The sequence below is a fragment of the Anomaloglossus baeobatrachus genome, chromosome 8 (assembly GCF_048569485.1).
Source record: "Anomaloglossus baeobatrachus isolate aAnoBae1 chromosome 8, aAnoBae1.hap1, whole genome shotgun sequence".
In the NCBI taxonomy this organism is placed as follows: Eukaryota; Metazoa; Chordata; class Amphibia; order Anura; family Aromobatidae; genus Anomaloglossus; species Anomaloglossus baeobatrachus.
Genome location: NC_134360.1, coordinates 258,555,917 through 258,570,388, shown reverse-complemented (window position 1 = coordinate 258,570,388; position 14,472 = coordinate 258,555,917). Strand labels below are relative to the sequence as shown.

General features: G+C 43.4%; 1 protein-coding gene across 5 annotated transcripts in view; it reads right to left on the bottom strand.

Moving 5' to 3' along the window:
- Window positions 1-14,472, bottom strand: part of CACNA1E (calcium voltage-gated channel subunit alpha1 E) — a 964,825-nt gene that overhangs the window by 14,307 nt on the left and 936,046 nt on the right. For 3 of the 5 annotated variants that reach the window (XM_075320594.1, XM_075320595.1, XM_075320599.1), the window contains 5 exons: window positions 13,933-14,033; window positions 13,429-13,535; window positions 13,246-13,345; window positions 3,780-3,908; window positions 360-543 (listed from right to left, as the gene is read on the bottom strand). In XM_075320594.1, coding sequence (XP_075176709.1) covers window positions 360-543; window positions 3,780-3,908; window positions 13,246-13,345; window positions 13,429-13,535; window positions 13,933-14,033 — 621 coding nt within the window. The remainder of the gene's footprint in view (window positions 1-359; window positions 544-3,779; window positions 3,909-13,245; window positions 13,346-13,428; window positions 13,536-13,932; window positions 14,034-14,472) is intronic. The other 2 variants (XM_075320596.1, XM_075320598.1) reach the window with 1 other exon arrangement.

Genomic DNA, 14,472 nt, shown 5'->3' with positions numbered 1-14,472 from the left:
GACGAAGGCCAGGCAAGCAGAGAGGGGAGGGAATACATAGCAAAACCCCAGCCACATATTCACTTCCTGTTGCACCTGTCAATTAAATACCAGTGCATTGCTGGAACTTTAATTGCACATATTTCTAAAATATCCAATCTCGGAACAGAAGCTCTGCTTACATTCAGCATCCTAGAGCCAGTGTAGCACTGGCTTTACTTATATATGAAAATTCTGCTGGCTGATTCCCTTTAAGTAAATATGTACTTTCCATATAATTATTATTATTAATAATATTAGTAATAATCGTAATCTTTATTTTTATATAGCGCCAACATATTCCACAGCGCTTTACATACATCAGCATAATTGTGACCAACCTGTATCTGTATTCAGCCGATGAGTGGAAAGTCTTAGCGAGGCATGGTAGCTGCGACGCTGCTGTTTGTAGCCACTATCCAGACCGCTTCTATCTAAAGTGAAGTCTTCTAGCCATGAGCTTCGTGCACGCTTGTCCGCTGTCGTGGAGAAGGAACGTCGCATGGAACTGACATCTGCCAGGACCTGCAAAGCCAAAGTGAGCCAAGAAAAAAAAGAAAGAAACATTTCTGCACACACAAGTTCTTCCTATCGCTCTGATAATAGTTTTGGAAACGTATGGGATTGGGCAAGAATTTTCAGAATACTACTTGAGAAGTCTTCGCTATTGAAAGTCCAAAATTGGGGAATAGTCTAGTGCAAAGAAGGACAATATTCCATAATGCCATGTGCCACAGGCTTTATTTTTTCTAATAATTTTGGCACGGGTCATATTAAAGCAACTATTATGTTATACAACACAATAAGACTGCAGAAAGTGTCATAGAACACATCTTAAAAATCCAGCTTGGTAACAATGATAAAAAGGAATAAGAGGAAAGGCTTGGTGCAATAAACAGTTCAACATTATTGAATATCAATAATCTTTTCATTGATAAAAAGGGCTTTAAGGAAAGTTTTAGGAACGTTATGCATAGGAGGTGCAATCATGTTGTTTAAATATTATGTGATTATGGCTGGAGTCACACAATTGTAAAACATGGAACATTCTCACATTGAAAGACCCGGCCTGACCCTAGGTCTCCCATACTCACCCTCTTGGGCATATGTTGTGTATGTCATCCGAGTGGGTGCTGATGTGGAGCTCCCTCTGGTGGCCAGGAATGGTAATGAAGCTGAGTCTGAATCTGTGACTAAGACAGGTGTTGGAGTTAATTATAAATCCATGAAATCCTATTGCAGATCAGCCTAGTGTATTTAGGAGAGCATTTTCTGCATGGCAGCTGCCGGTGATAATGTTTTCCTGCCTGCTTCTGAAGATGTCTGGGAGTTCCCCTTCAGTGTCTTCCATTTCTTATGTGCCTGAATCTACTCCAGATAAGTTTGCTAGTTTCTGTGCTTAATTTCTGAAATTGCACTTAAGGTTGTTTCTGTTTATTCCATTTGGTTCTATGTTTCGTTTCTTGTATGTGAGAATCTGTCTTTCTGCTTCTGTGATCAGAGTAGTTCCTGCAGCAAGAAAGGGAGCACTCCCTGTTCATGTTTGGATAATTTGCACTTTAGAATATTATTTGTTCTGTGATTTTGTTCCTTCCAATTATATCTGCTGCACTGTTTAAAGTGTCCGGCACAAGAGTACCTGATATAGTGGGGGAGAGACCGTGTGGTCTTAGTATTTTTTCCTATCAGGAGTTTGGTATTTTTTTGCAGGGTTTTTTGCTGGCCGTAATGAGTTATCTGTCCTGTCCTATTGTATCTAGTAAGTCGGGCCTCACCTTTGATAATCTATATTTTCTGTGTATTGTGATTTCTTACATCACCATTGTTGCATGTTGGAGGCTTGCTATTTCTTTGGTGACAGCTCCGAGGCAAGATAGGATTCCTCATTTCTATCTTTGAGGTGTAGCAAGTTTCTCAGGCAGTGACGAGGTGTCTAGGTGTGTTAGGAAGATCCCACTGCTACTTGTAGTGTTGTCTGATAGATAGAGGATTGCGGTCACCTTATTTTCCAACTACTCTTGTGGTTTTGTTTTTTCATGATTAATGGGATTTTTTCGTGATTGTCCACGGTTACCAGATCATATCAGGCATATATGAAGTAGTTAGCTTTGTTAGTAAACTGTCCCAGGTGGGCTAGGCTAGCTGTGAAGACCTGAACAAGCCCTAAGACTGGGATCCTGCACTGACCCTCAACCCAGAGGTACACTTAAAGGTAGTGAGGTCTGGGCCCCCTGCATGTCCCTGTCTCCTATTCACGCACTGATTAAACCCCCCACACCCTCCAATCCCAGGGTGGACAAGACACACCAAGATAACCCCCTCCCAAAAAGACACAGACAGGGGAAAGAACTGAAATTCATTCACTCTGCAAATAACCACAAAGGGAAGACACTAAGGGCACAGAAGGAAATAAAATATAAGGGAAGAAGTAAAGCACACAAAGGAACACTTCCGCACCACACAAGCAACAGCTGGCAGGTCACAGAAGAGTGGCAAGGGCACCGGATATTCACAAGACGATAAGCAGATGCTATCTTCGGCGATCTCCTGAGAAACTCCCCAGTTTTAAATAAGGAGAGACCAGCCGTGGATGGTAATCAGCGACCTGACTCTCAGAAGAGTCTCAACTTGTTCAGAGAAGGATTAACTGCTACACGTCTGGGGAAAGTGGACGTAACTCAGCCGACGCCCAGCAGAGCTGAGCAGTAAAGAGAAACCAGGTTGCTCATCAGACTCTGCAATGTGAACAGGGTCCGAAGCTGTTGTTGTACTCTTCAAGTGCGGATCCATGACAGAAACCCAGCGGTTGGGTCAGGTCTTCCTATTCGAGAATGATCCATGTTTCACAGATGTGTTAATCCAGCCCTAGTATTATCTAAGGTACATAGCAAAGAGTTTGCATAGAGCCTCTCTTGAACCTCCTAACATGCCATACATAATTTGTTGGCTGGTTCTTTCATTGGGAGCAATATTCAGAGATAATATATAAATAATATATAAATACCCATAGATAATATTGCTTCTAAGTGAAAATGTCTACGTATATGAGTGTGTGGTGGAAGATTAAGCTTTTGTGAGTTAAATCAAGGACATCTGGATGTATAGTATGGACCCCAGGGGTTCTGTATTGTGGAATTGTGCAATCTAAATTAATAATATGGTAATGTGCATATGACTGAAGGGGATAAATAAAGAGCGTATAATCTACCCACTAATTAAATAAAAAAAAATAAATAATCAAATTATTTTCATAAATACCAAATTTATTAAATGATAATTAAAGAGGAACTACCAATAATTTAATCATCTATATGAAAAATAAATCTTAGTTTTCAAACAGTTCCAATGATTTTCATAAAAAGATAAAGCATTTTTGGGTTATGGGAGTTCCCCATTAATTATAAAGTATAAAATAAAGTAAACGGTCATTTCATAAAAAACAAAACAAAAACAAAACATAACTATCTCCTTAAAAATGGAGAAAACGAACTCAGAAAAACAAACAGAAGTACAAAACAACGGAAAGAAGCAAAGCAAACCCCTTGGAAACATGTGAAATGATAATCCATTAATTCAACGAAAGAGCAAATAGACAAACAGGGAAAGCGACAGACCATGCAGCCGCTATCGGGTGGGACGTTCTCGCAGTAGATTGTCGGCTGCCTAATAAGTTCGATATTGTGACTCGTGACTGGGTCACGTGCTGATTAGTAGAGAAACATTTGTCGTTGGAAATATAGGGATTGTGCTGCTGTATTTACCTGAGGGTCCTCTGCCAGACGTGGCATGGAAGATGCTCTCCCAGACGCTGGACGTTCCAGCATCTCCACTGGGACGTAGCTGCTTTGGATAGGGAGCTGCTCCCTGCTATACTCTCTAACCTCTGGCTCCTGGAAATAAAGATACAGCCAGCTCGTGGGAACAGATTTCACATATTGTTCCGTCACCTGGTAGCACAATAATGTCCCTGCCGGTAGACCACCACCCGCTCTAGGGTCAGTGCCAGACGTTCCTTTATGCAAGTCACTAGCTAATATAGCCTTCGGCACATGGTTACTGTGTGCACCAAGAGCATTTAAGAAGCAGGAACAATTTATAAATTCGTCTTAATTCTAATTGTCCACTGCAGTGAGCTGGAGAACGCTCAGATGTATTGTCCACCATCATGGCCTTCCTGGTAATAGAGACCTGCGTAAAACTAGACATTAATCCAGTGAATATTTTTTAAAGTTTTAGTAAAGGATTTTTATGTGTTATTGAATAAGGGTTCATTTCACAGTTTGTATAATTTAACTAGCTTTTCTTATTTGTTTCTGACATTTACACTGACAAGCAAAAGGGTAACAATGTTTTGAACTTTTGACTTTCAGGCTCATTATTTCTCCATCCACTACAGCTTTGAGTGTGAGATTATCTTAATTTTCTAGACAATCATCTTGGCTTCTCATCCATAAATTTGACTTGCAGCTATTTAGCATATGATTAGTTATACTGAGTCTTGCCATGTTCACATTGTTACTGTTTTAAAAAAAATGTATTTGTTTTTGAGTTGCCATATTCTAAAAGCCATACGCTTTACAATTTTCCATCAACAGAGCTTTTTGAGGACTTATTTTGTGCATGTCAAGTTGTAGTTTTCATTAGGGTCAATTAAACTTCGTGTGACTTTTTGATCACTTTTTACTACACTTTTTTTGGTAAGCAACATCAGAAAAACTCCGCTACCCTGGATTGGGTTTATTATCTTTAATAAGCGGTATAATTGACAGATATTCTGCAGGTCAATGCGATTACCGTGATTCCCAATTTATCAACATATTTTTATAAGTTTAAACGCTTGTGAACAAGAAAATAACTTAAAAAACATTATTTGGGGCTCATCATATTCTGAGAGCCCTAACGGTTTCATTTTTAGTCTACAGGATTCTTTTAATTGCCTATCGCTGTAGTTTTAATTGGTTTTGGGGCACATCTGACTTTTGATCACCTTTCTCTTCATTTTTTTTTTGCAAAGCAAAATGATGAAAACCAGCAATAATGGAATAGTTTTTCGAATTTAGAAATAACAATTTAGTTTTATAGTACAGGTAATGGTGATATTAAATAGTCCTTTTTGCGGGGGATTTTTTTTTCTCACAAATACATCATTTTTTGTAACTTAAAATGCAAATTTAGTTTTTTTAGAATATTTTTTTTTACACTTAAAACATTTTTTATTATATTATTCTTAAACATTTTATTTTTTATTACTATTAATAATAATAATAATAATAATAATAATATTACAATATTTTCTAGCCCCACAAAGACACTTACATGTGACCATTTGATCGTTTTGATAATGCACAGACAGTGAGATCTCCAGTGGCATCTGATACGCTGAGGTATATAACAGGCATGGAGGCCATTATTAGTCGTCCTCTTTGCCAAAGCAACTATGGACATCCTGCAATGGGCTGACAGAGGGAGATTGCTCCCTCTGTCAAACGTTTCATATGCCGCTGCCACTATTGACAGCAGTATTTATGGAATTAAAGTGCTGGGATTGAATCTTGGACCCAAAATATGCAGCTGGAATTTAGCTGCCGGCTCCTGCTGCGGTTGGCACGAGCACAACTCCTGCGCCCGTCATCTGTGGAATGTAACTGTGCACCCAATTGTGGTAAACTACTTGCAATCTGAATAATTTATCTTTTCCTTTTGTGGAAGACGATTAGCATCAGGCAGAGAAACTTTCAAAAAAGATTTTTCAGCTATTTTGACATGGCTTTTCAAAGTAAGTATAGTGGCCTCATCAGGTCTAAGATCTTTTCAATAATTTATATAGTATGTATTGGGCAATCTAATGAAAAATCTAGTTCAATATGGTTTGTAGTGGATTCATTTAGCTGACAAACTATTAATACTAATACATTATTGGGTTCCTAGCTAAGCAAACAGAAAATTGGAAAATTAGTGGCATGATTAAAAAAAATAAATTGGTTGTCAATTACTTTTACTGGAACTATGTTAACAGATGCTGTGGGATGGACTTGTGTGGTATTTTTAATTTTTATTTTATTTCTCCATCAGCCTATGATTTGGCCATGGGGGAATATAGGATTATTGGAAACTGGAACAATTGATGGCTTATCTTGGCTGTAATATGCAGTAATATTAATAAGGCTGTATTTTAAAGAGGACCACCCACTGGGATTTTCATGTATAAACTAAAGCCAGTGCTATACTGGGGCTATAATGCTGATTCTATACATACCTTTAGTTGTGAAATCGGATGTATACTTTCTGAAATACAGGCAAGTAAAGTTTGTGAAGTGCACTGTTATTTGATTGATAGGTGCTGCAGAATATCTAATAGGTGGGTCGGGTTTTGCTAGTTATTTCCTGCACTGTCTGCTGCCTGTCCTTCCTCCCCATGTCTCTGTTATTACAGGGGGATGAAGGAGGGAAAAAGGACAGGGGGAGGAAGGACAGGCAGACAGACCCGACCCACCTACTAGATATTCTGTTGCACCTGTCAATCAAATAACAGTGTATTTCACAAACTTTACTTGCCTGTATTTCAGAAACTATGCATCTGATCTCACAACTAAAGGTATGTATAGTATCAGCCTGATAGTGCCAGTATAGCACTGTATGTATAGAATTAGCCTGATAGCGCCAGTATAGCACTGTATGTATAGAATCAGCCTGATAGTGCCAGTATAGCGCTGTATGTATAGAATCAGCCTGATAGCGCCAGTAAAGCACTGTATGTATAGAATCAGCCTGATAGTGCCAGTATAGCACTGTATGTATAGAATCAGCCTGATAGTGCCAGTATAGCACTGTATGTATAGAATCAGCCTGATAGTGCCAGTATAGCACTGTATGTATAGACTCAGCCTGATAGTGCCAGTATAGCACTGTATGTATAGAATCAGCCTGATAGCGCCAGTATAGCACTGTATGTATAGAATCAGCCTGATAGCGCCAGTATAGCACTGTATGTATAGAATCAGCATGATAGCGCCAGTATAGCACTGTATGTATAGAATCAGCATGATAGCGCCAGTATAGCACTGTATGTATAGAATCAGCATGATAGCCCCAGTATAGCACTGTATGTATAGAATCAGCCTGATAGCGCCAGTATAGCACTGTATGTATAGAATCAGCCTGATAGTGCCAGTATAGCACTGTATGTATAGAATCAGCCTGATAGTGCCAGTATAGCACTGTATGTATAGAATCAGTCTGATAGTGCCAGTATAGCACTGTATGTATAGAATCAGCCTGATAGTGCCAGTATAGCACTGTATGTATGGAATCAGCCTGATAGTGCCAGTATAGCACTGTATGTATAGAATCAGCCTGATAGCGCCAGTATAGCACTGTATGTATAGACTCAGCCTGATAGCACCAGTATAGCACTGTATGTATAGAATCAGCCTGATAGCGCCAGTATAGCACTGTATGTATAGAATCAGCCTGATAGTGCCAGTATAGCACTGTATGTATAGACTCAGCCTGATAGCACCAGTATAGCACTGTATGTATAGACTCAGCCTGATAGCGCCAGTATAGCACTGTATGTATAGAATCAGCCTGATAGTGCTAGTATAGCACTGTATGTATAGAATCAGCCTGATAGTGCCAGTATAGAACTGTATGTATAGAATCAGCCTGATAGTGCCAGTATAGCACTGTATGTATAGAATCAGCCTGATAGCGCTAATATAGCACTGTATGTATAGAATCAGCCTGATAGCGCCAGTATAGCACTGTATGTATAGAATCAGCCTGATAGTGCCAGTATAGCACTGTATGTATAGAATCAGCCTGATAGCGCCAGTATAGCACTGTATGTATAGAATCAGCCTGATAGTGCCAGTATAGCAGAGTATGTATTGAATCAGCCTGATAGCGCCAGTATAGCACTGTATGTATAGAATCAGCCTGATAGCGCCAGTATAGCACTGTATGTATAGAATCAGCCTGATAGCGCCAGTATAGCACTGTATGTATAGAATCAGCCCGATAGTGCCAGTATAGCACTGTATGTATAGAATCAGCCCGATAGTGCCAGTATAGCCCTGTATGTATAGAAGCAGCCTGATAGTGCCAGTATAGCACTGTATGTATAGAATCAGCCTGATAGTGCCAGTATAGCACAGTATGTACAGAATCAGCCTGATAGTGCCAGTATAGCACTGTATGTATAGAATCAGCTTGATAGTGCCAGTATAGCACTGTATGTATAGAATCAGCCTGATAGTGCCAGTATAGCACTGTATGTATAGAATCAGCCTGATAGTGCCAGTATAGCACTGTATGTATAGAATCAGCCTGATAGCTCCAGTATAGCACTGTATGTATAGAGTCAGCCTGATAGTGCCAGTATAGCACTGTATGTATAGAATCAGCCTGATAGTGCCAGTATAGCACTGTATGTATAGAATCAGCCTGATAGTGCCAGTATAGCACTGTATGTATAGAATCAGCCTGATAGTGCCAGTATAGCACTGTATATATAGAATGAGCCTGATAGTGTCAGTATAGCACTGTATGTATAGAATCAGCCTGATAGCGCCAGTATAGCACTGTATGTATAGAATCAGCCTGATAGCGCCAGTATAGCACTGTATGTATAGAATCAGCCTGATAGTGCCAGTATAGCACTGTATGTATAGAATCAGCCTGATAGCGCCAGTATAGCACTGTATGTATAGAATCAGCCTGATAGTGCCAGTATAGCACTGTATGTATAGAATCAGCCTGATAGTGCCAGTATAGCACTGTATATATAGAATGAGCCTGATAGTGTCAGTATAGCACTGTATGTATAGAATCAGCCTGATAGCGCCAGTATAGCACTGGCTTTAGTTTATATAGGAAAATCCTGGTGGTTGGTCCTCTTTAAGCAAAACATAATTAACAGGCGCTATGTGATGCTTAGTATTAAAGACTACACTGGGAATTTCCATATGGCCGTTGTATTTTTGCCTTGTTGGTAGAATCGTTCTCTTTGTGCATGGAGTAACTCAACAAAATGCTTGAGACTTGAAGACACACAGTGCAATGACACTGCAACAGAGACGGAGTTTAGCGCTGTTCCCCGGGTGTGCACGATGCCGTACACTGCAGTGACCAGGCAGAATCAATGAGCTGACAACATGTTTCACATTGAGAGACTGAAGATCCTTGCATTCTCGTTGCAGACAGGACGGCATCTTTGTACCAGGTGATAACATTCTAGTGACAAAACATCTGGCACCAAACACATTAACATACCGCAGATTGCCGGATGAGCGCGGCTCACCATATTACAATCTGGCAAGTTTGGCAAAATCCCAAAACACATTTAAAATGTTGTTCATGCAAGAAACAAAACAAGACAATACACATATAACAATATAGTGTCACCTGTCATCACTAAAGAAATGACAATCATTGCACATTTATAGGGATCCTGTCGGGTGGCTCATGTTACCCAAAACACCAAAACATTGGAACACTGGTTTAGAATGAAAGACCCAATCTGCGATTCATGTCGCCCGTGCTTCGGACGGCATGAATTAGATTGCAATTTCCCTCCAAAACGTTTTTGTGCATTGAGAATAGGATGATTGTTCCATCGCCTAGGTCAGTAGTCTGTGGCCACCGGACAGGAGCACTGGGACCTGGTTCCTACCTCCCGAATCCACACACGTCTTCTGGATTTGTTTGTTTACTAGAGATGAGTGAAGCAGTTAGTAAGACCGTGGTCCAGAGGTCCTGCCGGTAGTGCATGACTGGAGTCATGCAACTATCTACTTGCGGGCATCCCCCGCACCTCTTCATTATTCCAGGTTGATGCATATGTAGCACCCAGGGATATGGGGTAGTCGGGTCCGGGCAGTGTACGTCTTGGGGATGTCACGATGGTGGCCGTTACCCGGTTCAGTCCCCTGGGCCCTTTTTGTAATGGGGATATTTACAGGGGATTGGTGAATAAAGTTTATTCGTGACGCCACTTGCGGTGTTGTGCCTGAACATAGGGAGCCGCCGCTGCAGAATATCTCTACTGGGGCTGATGGTATTGGCAGGTAGTCTGGTAGTCCCTCCGCAAGTAGGGTATTACCCCAGCAGGTGTATGGTGCGGTGGGTGTCGGAAGAAGAAGTCCAGACAGGTATTCAGTGCAACTGGTTTACTCACTTTAGATGTTAACTGGTTGCCCGAGGCCGGCTGCTTTCGCCTCCAGGTTCCCTTTTCCCAGTGCCAGTCCGGTTCTTTGGTACCTTCTTCCCCTGCACCTGTCTCTGGTCCCCGTGGTATAGAACAACTGGGGGTCCCCGTTCTGTGGTTTGTCCACTTCTGTCCGCCTGACGGTTGCGTGAACCCTTTGGGGATGGAGTCTCTGGTCCTGTCCCCGGTTCTCCCTTGCTACTGAGTCTTCAGATTCTTTAGGGGCAGAAAGGTCCTTGCAGGTGTTAACAGGTCGGCTTGAAGCTCTTTCCTGCCCTAGGATCCAGTACCCCATCAGTGCGTAGTTCCAGGAGTACTCCACCGGCAACCACTTCTCCTGGGTACCAGGACACCGTCAACCCGAGTCAGGATGTCTCCTCTGTCAACTCTCTCTTGGACTTAGGCCTAGACTCCTAACTTCCTGACTACTCTCCACACCTTAGTCTGCCCCTCCCACCTGGTCAACTAGTGTACTGGATTGGCTCCACCTCTAGGCGGCCTTCCATGGTCCCACCCTAGCTAGGTACCATTGTATGGGGGATTTGTTGGGGAAAACTGGGATTACCTAGGTTTTTGGTGTTACCGGCACTGGGGTTCTAGGTCCCTAAGGGGGTAGGCCCGGCATCCTGGTGGGGATGCAGAACCTTGTAGCACCCTGATGGCTTCAGGGCCGCTACACACACATGATGTTATGCCGAACCTATTAATCAGAAGAGGCGCTGAAGATGCAGGCAGGTAGAAGAAGTTCACGCGGCTCCTGTCTGGTGGTGGCCACAGACTACTGAAATGACCACTGGACCAGGGTTATGCTAATCGATTTGCTCATCTCTAATAAAAAGCTAATCTGATAGGGCTTCCCTACTGGCAATTTAAAGGGAACCAACCAGCAGGTTTTCACATATAAAGTACAGGCAGGACAGGAGGAGGAGTCATTCCAGAAGATCCAACCCACAAATCCTGCCCTAATGCTCCAGCCACTGCACCAATCGCGCCATTTCTGGAATAAGGCACCAATCTCTAAACTGAAGCTCTGCTTACATTCAGCTTCCAAGCTCCAGCGTGGCACTGCTGCACTCTATATGTGACAGACCTGCTGGTTGCTTCCCATTAAAATGCCAGTAGGGAAGTTCTATCAGGTCAGTTATTAGGAAATGATTAGTGATGAGCGGGCACTACCATGCTCGGGACTCGAAAAGCTCGATTCCAGTACTGAGAATAATGAAATTAATGGGAAACTCAAGCATTTACCCAGAAGATCTTCCAAAAAATTCTAGAGTTTCCCATTGACCTCCATTATGCTTGGTAAATGAGTCGAGCCCATCCAAGCATCCGAGTGCTGGATATGAGTACTGAGCACCCGAGCATGGTAGTGCCCGCTCATCACTAGTTACCAGTACTGAGCACCCGAGCATGGTAGTGCCCACTCATCACTAGTTACCAGTACTGAGCACCTGAGCATGGTAGTGCCCGCTCATCACTAGTTACCAGTACTGAGCATCCAAGCATGGTAGTGCCCGCTCATCACTAGTTACCAGTACTGAGCACTCGAGCATGGTAGTGCCCACTCATCATTAGTTACGAGTACCGAGCACCCGAGCATGGTAGTGCCCGCTCATCACTAGTTACCAGTACTGAGCACCCAAGCATGGTAGTGCCCGCTCATCACTAGTTACCAGTACTGAGCACCCGAGCATGGTAGTGCCCGCTCATCACTAGTTGCCAGTACTGAGCACCCGATCATGGTAGTGCCCGCTCATCACTAGTTACCAGTACTGAGCACCCGAGCATGGTAGTGCCCGCTCATCACTAGTTACCAGTACTGAGCACCCGAGCATGGTAGTGCTCGCTCATCACTAGTTACCAGTACTGAGCACCCGAGCATGGTAGTGCCCGCTCATCACTAGTTACCAGTACTGAGCACCTGAGCATGGTAGTGCCCACTCATCACTAGTTACCAGTACAGAGCACCCGAGCATGGTAGTGCCCGCTCATCACTAGTTACCAGTACTGAGCACCCGAGCATGGTAGTGCCCGCTCATCACTAGTTACCAGTACTGAGCACCCAAGCATGGTAGTGCCCGCTCATCACTAGTTACCAGTACAGAGCACCCGAGCATGGTAGTGCCCGCTCATCACTAGTTACCAGTACTGAGCACCCGAGCATGGTAGTGCCCGCTCATCACTAGTTACCAGTACTGAGCACTTGAGCATAGTAGTGCCAGCTCATCACTAGTTACCAGTACTGAGCACCCGAGCATGGAAGTGCCCGCTCATCACTAGTTACCAGTACTGAGCACACAAGCATGGTAGTGCCCGCTCATCACTAGTTACCAGTACTGAGAACCCGAGCATGGTAGTGCCCGCTCATCACTAGTTACCAGTACTGAGCACCCGAGCATGGTAGTGCCCGCTCATCACTAGTTACCAGTACTGAGCACCCGAGCATGGTAGTGCCTGCTCATCACTAGTTACCAGTACTGAGCACCCGAGCATGGTAGTGCCTGCTCATCACTAGTTACCAGTACTGAGCACCCGAGCATGGTAGTGCCCGCTCATCACTAGTTACCAGTACTGAGCACCCGAGCATGGTAGTGCCCGCTCATCACTAGTTACCAGTACTGAGCACCCGAGCATGGTAGTGCCCGCTCATCACTAGTTACCAGTACTGAGCACCTGAGCATGGCAGTGCCCGCTCATCACTAGTTACCAGTACAGAGCACCCGAGCATGGTAGTGCCCGCTCATCACTAGTTACCAGTACTGAGCACCCGAGCATGGTAGTGCCCGCTCATCACTAGAAATGAAAAATACTTATTTTAAAAAAAAAAAAAAAATAACCCAATATTCAAGGGTAGACAGCTGTGTTTGGCAGAAGACCTAATGTGCTCTGTGCATAAAGATTATTAAATTCACACTGACATTGTCGGCTCTCGGCGGGTCCTGAAATGTGTCACATTATCGTTAATGCACCGAATGACAATGATAAGGTAATGGGCCGGCTCCTCTAAAAGCCGGGTTTACCAGAGACAGCTGCTCTTCAAAGTCGTCGTCATCATTGTCCAGACATGGGGGTTGGAAAATCTCTTCAGGGGACAAGGGACTGAGTGACGGGAAGGCATCGCTGAAAGACAAGTGCAATGTAAAAACATCACCCTTCATAGCGGTGTCTATTATGTGTAATGTACTGGTGCGCGGCGGACTCACAGGCCGGACAGGGCGTCCTGCGGCAGGTACGGCAAGGCTTTGGCGTTGGATAAGATCTCCTCGGGTAAGGAAGACGCTTCCATTCTCTGAAACATTGGAGCATTTTTCTGTTTGAAAAGTTCAATATCCAGATTAGTTACAGAAAGGCGAATCCATCGAGACCTAGCACAGACGGTAACGAAGCCAACCATGCAGATTTATGCATGATCCGAAAATAATGCTTCATGTGAAAAGAGAACGAAGATTCTAAATGAAGATGCATCAGATCCATCACTAAGCGTCACGTGATCCCGACCTGTGATCCCTATATTATCACAAGACACAGGTTGTCCCAGATAATTAGTTTCTCCAACCCCTAAAAATAAAAAAAACTTCGCGACGCAACTACAATAATACAATTTTGCTATACTTTCCAAAAACAGGCTCCAGTCTCCGCACACATTGTCTCATGCAGGAGACTTGCGGGTCATCGAGAAGCCTGGCCCGGTGGTGAAGACGCCTCACCTGCTCCTCCAGCTGCTGTCGCTGCTTCTTCGCTTTGCTCTGCTTGTAATAGTCCATGATCATCATTGCAGCATAAATCTTGCCCACAGTCAGGTCCGTGGCTGGGAGGAAAAGAGTACAAGAGTCGTCAATGGCCAAAGCAAATCCATGCTAATGGTGGCGGTAATAGGCTGTGTAAGATGTAGATGGCTCATATAAGCCCTCAAAATAAATTGCAATTGAAGAGACTTTATACACAAGATATTTTATGAATACCGGTAAAGATAATGTGTCATCAGGACACGTTCTACTGTTGAGAGCCAGTTCCCTCTGCCCGTCAGTGATTGTGCTTCCTGGCTCTGCCCGTGTTTCCGCATCAGTTGTTTCAGCTATGCGGTTAGTCCTCTTGATTTGAGCATCTTCCCGCTGTCAGCACTGGGTGTGACTTTTCACTATATAAACCCCTGAGAGCCAGTTCCCTCTGCCCGTCAGTGTTTGTGCTTCCTGGCTCTGCCTGTGTGTCTGCATCAGTTGTTTCAGCCTGGTTTATCCTGCTCCCCG